The sequence below is a fragment of the Bufo gargarizans genome, chromosome 8, assembly GCF_014858855.1.
Source record: "Bufo gargarizans isolate SCDJY-AF-19 chromosome 8, ASM1485885v1, whole genome shotgun sequence".
NCBI lineage: Eukaryota > Metazoa > Chordata > Amphibia > Anura > Bufonidae > Bufo > Bufo gargarizans.
The window spans coordinates 29,573,940-29,581,491 of NC_058087.1; the positions used below are offsets into that span (position 1 = coordinate 29,573,940).

Below are 7,552 nucleotides of genomic sequence, written 5' to 3' on the forward strand. Positions count from 1 at the left end.
TGGGGGCATTACCATTACTGGGGGCACTAAGGGGGCATTATCAATTCTGCGGGGCACTAATTTTTGTTGGGAAAGGTAGCAACCCTAATCCAATTAGTAATGTTTACTGTTTAGCACCACAGCGCATGGGTAGTAGGTATTATTACTCTGACGCTACGTCCCGCGGCTGATTCAGACCCACGTGACTTTGTCATGTCACATGACTACGTGACGCTCTGAATGCTCGGGGGTGGGTGGGGCTGTGTGTGTGTGCGCGCGAAGTGACAGGAAGAGGCGGAGTCTCCTGGTCTGATCTCCGCAGGACAGTGAGGCCTGCGCAGCGGTGTCAGTCCCGGCCTCGCCGTAATTTTGAAGCCGCCATGGAGCGCCGAATGCCAGGCCGCATGTTTGGCCATCACCCTCGGGAGGAGAGCGGGCGCAGCGGCTTCCAGCTGCCGTCACAGGACTTCATGGAGTTCCCGGTGAGTGAGGAGGCCCCGGGTGTCTGCTGTCATCTGGATGTAAATAAAGTTTTTTTTGTTTGTTTTGGTTTAACCTTTTGTGTCTTTGGGAAAGCTGGGTGACAACCGATCCGTCATGTGTCCTGGAGCCCTGAGCTGCGAGTCTGCCCAATTCTGTAGTAATAGAGGCAGGTCTGCCTCTCAGGACTGTGGGAAAGCTGGGTGGCCTCCAATATGGCTGCTGTCCTGTAGATTATCACATTTTATAGAGTCCTAGGCGGCAAATCGTTAGTAATGGAGGATTTCAATGCTTTATAACTGAGGCCTGCCTCTCAGGGCTGTGGGAAAGCTGGGTGGCACCTAACATGGCCACTGTCCAGGGGATACCACATATTCTAGTCTGTGGGAAAGCTGCCCGACCTCCAGTATGGCCGCTGCCACATGGGTCTGAATGGGGAAATCTTCTCCGTTCTGCAGCAGTAGAGGAGCCCGGGATGTTCCGGTTTATCGTTGGGCTGATCCGACATTCAGGGTTGTGGGAAAGCTTGGGTGATAACCCGCATGACCGCTGCCCTGAGGGTCCCCATGTTTCCTGGAGAATGTAGCAGCGGTAATGCTTCATCTCTACACACCTGCCATTCAGGGCTGTGGAAAAGCTGGGTGACTTCTAGTATGGCGGCCACAAGGGTCATCACATAGTTTGATGATCTAACTTTATAATTTACCCAGTTCTGTAGTGATGGAGACCTAGACTGTATTAGAACTAGACAGGTCTGCCTTTCAGGGCTATGGGAAAGCTGGGTGACTTCTAGTACGGCCACTGCCACAAGGGTCGTTACATCGTTTGACAATCTAAATGTCCATTTTACCCAGTTCTGTGGTGATGGAACAGCTGGTGGGGGTTGTAGTCCTTCTTAATAACTAGCCATTTCTGCCCATCAGAGCTGTGGGAAAGCTGGGTGGCATCCGACGTGGCCAGGGGGTCGTCATGTTTTCTGGAACTCTTGAGTGGCGTCCTGTGATGATAGAAGAGCTGGGGCTGTGTAACACTTCATAACTCTGCACTGCACCCTTTCAGAGTAATGGGAAAGCTGGGTGACTACAGCTCTGGGAGCCAACTTGGTCATCCCTCAGCTTATCTAACTGCTGGACAACTTGAGAATTTGGGTAAAATTCCTTTAATTCGGTATCCGTGCTGGATTATCAGAAGAGGAGCCTGAAGGATGCCAGATTATCAGGCTTCTGCTGTAGCGTCCCCAACCCCCCCTTTCCCCAGTGTAGGCAGCACAGCCCAACATACAGCCCCTTAAATCTCAGCTTCTCGTGCCGTGGTGGGTGTTTATTGAAGTCACCCCTGGACTTTTCGGTGATGCCCTGTTTTTCTTCTCCAGTTTCTCCCAGGACACCCTCAGCTGAGCGAGCGCGTGCGGAAGCGTCTGTATTATGGATGGGAGGTGGAGTGCCCCATGGAGGACCTGTCCAGTCCAGTGGCCGGTGAGTGCACCCTGTCCTGTGTTAGTGAAGTTTTAAAGGGGGTGTACAATTTTGCAACTGTATATTTAATTGCTCCAGTGCGTCTCATAAAAGGAGACAATGGCAAGTAGTCCTGATCCAAATTTTACCATTTTGTGCCTGCAGCTCCAGTGCAGAACCGTGCGTCTCCGTGGTTACAGACTACATAGAAATCCTGTGCAGTCTGATCTCAGTCATGTGTCGCTCTACTCCCGCCGGCGCCTATTTTCAATGTGTTTCCTATCCTGCGGCTCTCCAGCTGTTCCAAAACTACAACTCCTGTCAGGGCATAATGGGAGTTGTAGTTTTACAGCTGGAGAGCCACCCACAGATCGGGAAACGCTGACCTACAGGCATTAGAAAAAGAATAACGTGGGTCAGCAAGATCAGACTACACAGGGTTTACTTGTACTCTGTTGGCATGCGTAGATTTGCATAGGTGCATTGGCACAAAATAGAAAATGTTGCAAAAGTCTACACGCCCTGTCATGTCAACACCATAGCAAGACCATAGTCTCCGGGGTCTGAGACGCTTCTCATTTGTGTGTCCTCCCTCACAGACATTGCTGTGGAACTGCTGCAGAAAGCCGCTCCCAGCCCCATCCGTCGCCTGCAGAAGAAGTATGCAGCTCACGTGTCCAGGTAAGTGCAGGGTCTATATCTGCCTCTCTCCTGATACTGTGGAACTACTACTCCCAGCATGTTCTATAGACACTACTGATAAACGTGCCCCTTGAAATTGTCAGGCGAGTGCAGGTGGAGCAGCCTGAGTTGTCTCATCGGTCATTAGGTAACGGCCCTGGTATTGTCAGATGTTCAGCCAGAGCCGCCCGTTATACAAATCACCTCCTGTATGTCTGCAATGGAGGAAGATGTTGATGTCACCGAGTGACTCTGCTCTTACAGATAATCATGACATCACAGGTAATTTGCATAGTTTGGTGATGTGTAACTTCCTTTGTGAGCGGCTTGTAAGAACACATTGAGAAATTGCTTAACCCTCTAGTGGCTTTCAATACGTTTTTTTTTTATGTTGTAGTTTAGGCTTCCGTAAAAAGAGTCTCTCTGAGTGCCAGGCTCCTGCTGTAACAGAAGTGCTGATTCTGGCCGTATAACCCCTTAGATGCCACGGCCAATAGTGCATGCGGCATCTAAGGGATTTCAGAGGGGACGGGTTCCCTCCATCAACCACCTTCACCGACGTGAATGAGATCACGGGGTGGCGATGTCTGTCTCTTCTCGGCAGCTGAGGGTCCAGTGAAGGCCCCCCCAGGGCTGCCTTCAGTGTGTGCCTATTAGGCCGTGTCAGCGGCGCAGCCTAATAGATTGCCTGTCGGTTTCATACTGACAGCATAAGGAATACAGCGTATTATGTGAGCGATCAAAGGATCCCGTGTGTGACTAATAAGTGTTTAAAAAAATTAAAATTTGTTTTATTTTAAAAATCCAAGCTAAAAACACATTTTTTCATTGAAAAAAAAATCTGTGATTAAAATTTAAAAAGTAAAACCCCCTTCACATATATAGTATCGAACCGAACTATGTTATGTAATGTCACCCGCTGGGACCCTCAGCAGTGCACAGAACAAAGTCTCTGCTATGTAAGAAGACCCCTTTATACAGCGCTGTTGCCCCTCTGTTCTGGGCGAGTGCCTCAGGTAGCGTCAAGAGGGGGTAGCGGAAGGGCAATGGGCTGAAGGGAAGGAGTTATGTTAAGAAATTTGCATTGGGAAGGGGGGGGGGGGGGCACTGTTTCAGTTTTTGCCTCAGGCAGCAGAAAGGCTAGGTGCACCCCTGCGTGTGCGAGTCTTGGCTCTGGGTCCTCCCCGGTCTTGCGCCAGTCAGTGACTATTACATAAGGTGATCTCATCTCTGTGCTTGTGCCGTATAACGCTTCAGAGATCTGTGGAATCTGCGGCATTGCTGACTGTTTCTGTCACTAGGGAGGCCTGTATCTCGCCCTGCTCCATGATGCTGGCCTTGGTTTACATAGAGCGGCTGCGACACCGGAACCCTGAGTACCTGCAGCAGATTTCATCATCCGACCTGTTCCTCATTTCCATGGTGAGTGTTTCAGCAGTCACGTGAGTTCTCCTCCAGGGCTCAGAGATGTCGGCTGCAGAACCTGCCGAACCAGTTATCAGCACGGCCGGAGGCAGGTGATCGGAACGTGTGACCTGGCGGGTGACGCATCTGTGAAGCCGATGGACCAAATCAAAATTAACCCCCTCCATGGGATTTTAAAAAACATGAATATAAGAAAGTGATGCTAAAAAATGTTTTTTTTTAAATCCCAACACGTACATTATTTACAGGAAGTAAAGAGGTAACGTGGTTCTTGTTCTCCAACTCTGGCTCAGTTTGTGCTGAACACCATGGCGTTTCCTCCCACGCTTCAGACATCTGCTTCCTGGGCCACCCAAACACAACGTAGTGATCTGCTGGATGAATGCAGGCAACCGGCGATCAGATAATCCCTGCCGGCCCACGCCGCTAAACCCTGCTGCAGAAATCTCACCGGCTCGCTTCAATAACCCAAATATTCATTTTATGATGTCATCTGTGAAGCTAATAGATGTACGGTGTTGCTTTTTGTACTATAGATGGTGGCGAGTAAGTATCTATACGACGAGGGTGAGGAGGAAGAAGTGTTCAATGATGAGTGGGGTGCAGCCGGGAGACTGGATGTCCAGACTGTGAACAATTTGGAGATGAATTTCCTCCGCGCGATCGTAAGTCCATTGTGGAGCCTGTGGGTAGATTGATTTATTTTATTTTTTTCACAATATTGGGTGAGACAGAATATTGCCTGCATTCACGTAGTCAGTGACAGATGTATGCAGATCACTTTGGACTCAATAGTCTTCAGTAACAGCCGAAGCTCCCCCTGGTGGTGGCTGTAGGTAGCTAGAATTTTGACATGTAACGCTGTGCAAATAATCCAGATCTCTCCTTGTTTGACTTTTTTCATACAGGACTGGAGTTTGTACACTCACCCAAGGGAATTCTTTGAGGTGCTGCAGTGGTTGGAAGGCCGGTGAGTCCTGACGATGTCGACGTGCTGAATAATATGAAACCTATTAATGTTTTCGATGTGTTTGCTGTGGTGATGAATGGTTGCATGTGGCGCCTTCTAGTGTTGAATATCGGGTTTTGAACTGCAAAAATAACTCCTAGATTTTTCTTTCCTTAAAAAATAAATTCTCTCCTTCGTTCAGAGTGGCCGAGCAGCAGGGTATGAAGCGCGGCTGGTTCACCTACACCGATCTGACAGTGCTGCTGGAGCAGGAGCTGTGGCAGAAAGCCTTCAGTGATTTCTTCCAGCAAATAACCAAGGTAAGGGAAGCTTCTGGACCCTGTACAGTTGTCACAATTTCAGCTATGTCTGCGATGTTGCATGTGCTGATCGGGTTTTCTCCTCTGCAGCTGGCCTGTCTCCTGAGTCTTGTCTACCTGACCGGCGTTGCCACCTTCTTTGCCTCAGTTTCTGTACTCCATAAGGCTGCCGGCGAGGTAAACGGCACAGCGCTTCTCCCTCCTGTCGTGGACCCAACTCCAGATGCCTCCGTGCCTCTGTTTATTCCAGTTACACCAGAGGAGATCTCCGAGGCCAGCCTGACCGTCCCTGCCCTGGAGGAGGAGTGCGCGGACAGGCGGTCCAGCATCTCTGCTACTGCTTTGTACCTATGGGGCTCAGTGCTGACTGCACTTACTTACAATGATCCAGGGGGGGCTGCAGGTGAGGAACCACAACTCCCCGACCAGTACTGTCCACACTGCTCTAAACCAAAATTGTCCTCCTGGCCTAAGACCTGCCATCCGAAGAACGCCACCCGGTGTGGCATTGCCCAGCCTGTTTTTCGTGCCTCTTCTGGACCCCACCACTTTGGCTTCCATGACACGCTGCTCCCCTCTGGCTGCCCCAACTCCTGCGGTTTATCACCAGATGGCTGTCCGAACATGGACTTGTCTAGAGACTTTGAGTTAAAGACCTATTTGTGTGGAGGCATTGGCTTTGACCGGTTTAAAACCGTCATTGTCCCAGGTTAGCCAATATGGAAGGTGACACAGGCTCATCCGCTTCCCCATGTCAGGCCTGTGCTTGACTTTTAGGACTTTCTCTAAGAATTATCTACTATGTAAAAATTGCAATAGCTTTTATTTTACTACCATGTTGCTGACCTCTGTGTTGATGTGGCGCTTCTTCTAGAACTAATAATTGTAGCTAAAATTACACAAAAGCACTTTAAAGGGGGGAGGGGGGGTGGTTCAGTCAGGTCTCCACAGGATGTCTTCTGTGCAGGTTCTGCATCGCTGTCCTCTCCTCTGTACAGGTATGGACGTGTATACCCCAAGGAGACCTGATCATTTATGTAACTGCTGCTCAGATGTGACTCAAATTTCTTATGTTACAGGTTTCAACATTTTTCAAAATCTCTGCTAGTTGTTAAGGAATATGGGACATTCATGTTTACATCTAGAGGCTGAGAACCAGACCTGGCCTTGTACTTCTGACAGCGTAGACTTTGTTACAGTTGGATCTGATCTAGACAATACCATGTGATACATGAAGGACACAAGTGTTGTGTCAGGGCTGGTTCACACAGTTTTTGATGCTGTTTTTCGCACCAAAAATGCCTCTAAACAGCCTCCCATTTATTTAAAAAAAGAAGCATCATGCTATGTTGGTGCGGAATCTGCACTGATTCTCCCTTTGAAATGAATGGAAAGCTGGAAAAAAACTAAACGCTCTGTATGTGTTTGTTTTCTTCGCATTCTGCCGCCAACTAGAAGCTGAAAATCCAGATCTGAATTGATGTAAACACCGAACATTTGTTAAAGAAAAAAAAAACATGCGGGTCCTGTGTAAAATTTTGGAGGCTGATTTCAAAATCCGTTGTGTGAACATACCCAGTAGCAACCATCATAAGGGTATCAGTGCATGTAAAATGTGTCTGCCTGGAGTCCAGAATGATACATTGTAACAAGTTATCAGGGCCTCGGACAGATTTTTGCTGTTGTTCTGGTTAACTCGCATTGTGCACAGTAGATACCATTTTAACACCCTTAGGCCTCTTTCACACTTGCGTTGTCCGGATCCGGCGTGTACTCCACTTGCTGGAATTACACGCCGGATCCGGAAAAACGCAAGTGTACTGAAAGCATTTGAAGACGGATCCGTCTTCAAAATGCTTTCAGTGTTACTATGGCAGCCAGGACGCTATTAAAGTCCTGGTTGCCATAGTAGGAGCGGTATACTTACAGTCCGTGCGGCTCCCGGGGCGCTCCAGAATGACGTCAGAGCGCCTCATGTGCATGGATGATGTGCCATGCGATCACGTGATCCATACGCTTGGGGCGCCCTGATGTCACTCTGGAGCGCCCCGGGAGCCGCAAGGACGGTAAGTATACTGCTCCCCGCTACACTTTACCATGGCTGCCAGGACTTTAGCGTCCCGGCAGCCATGATAACCACTCTAAAAAAGCTAAACGTCGTATCCGGCAATGCGCCGAAACGACGTTTAGCTTAAGGCCGGATCCGGATCAATGCCTTTTCAATGGGCATTAATTCCGGATCTGGCCTTGCGGCAAGTCTTCAG

At 49.1% G+C, this 7,552-nt stretch overlaps 1 protein-coding gene across 1 annotated transcript; it reads left to right on the top strand.

Annotated features, from left to right (window-relative positions):
• Nucleotides 1-247: 247 nt before the first annotated feature.
• CNPPD1 (cyclin Pas1/PHO80 domain containing 1) lies at nt 248-7,055 on the top strand. Its single transcript, XM_044304195.1, has 8 exons — nt 248-461; nt 1,832-1,934; nt 2,513-2,594; nt 3,896-4,016; nt 4,556-4,684; nt 4,928-4,989; nt 5,171-5,288; nt 5,379-7,055. Exons 1-8 carry the CDS (start codon nt 360-362, stop codon nt 6,000-6,002), a joined length of 1,341 nt encoding a protein of 446 aa, XP_044160130.1. The 5' UTR covers nt 248-359; the 3' UTR covers nt 6,003-7,055.
• The last annotated feature ends 497 nt before the right edge of the window (nt 7,056-7,552 follow it).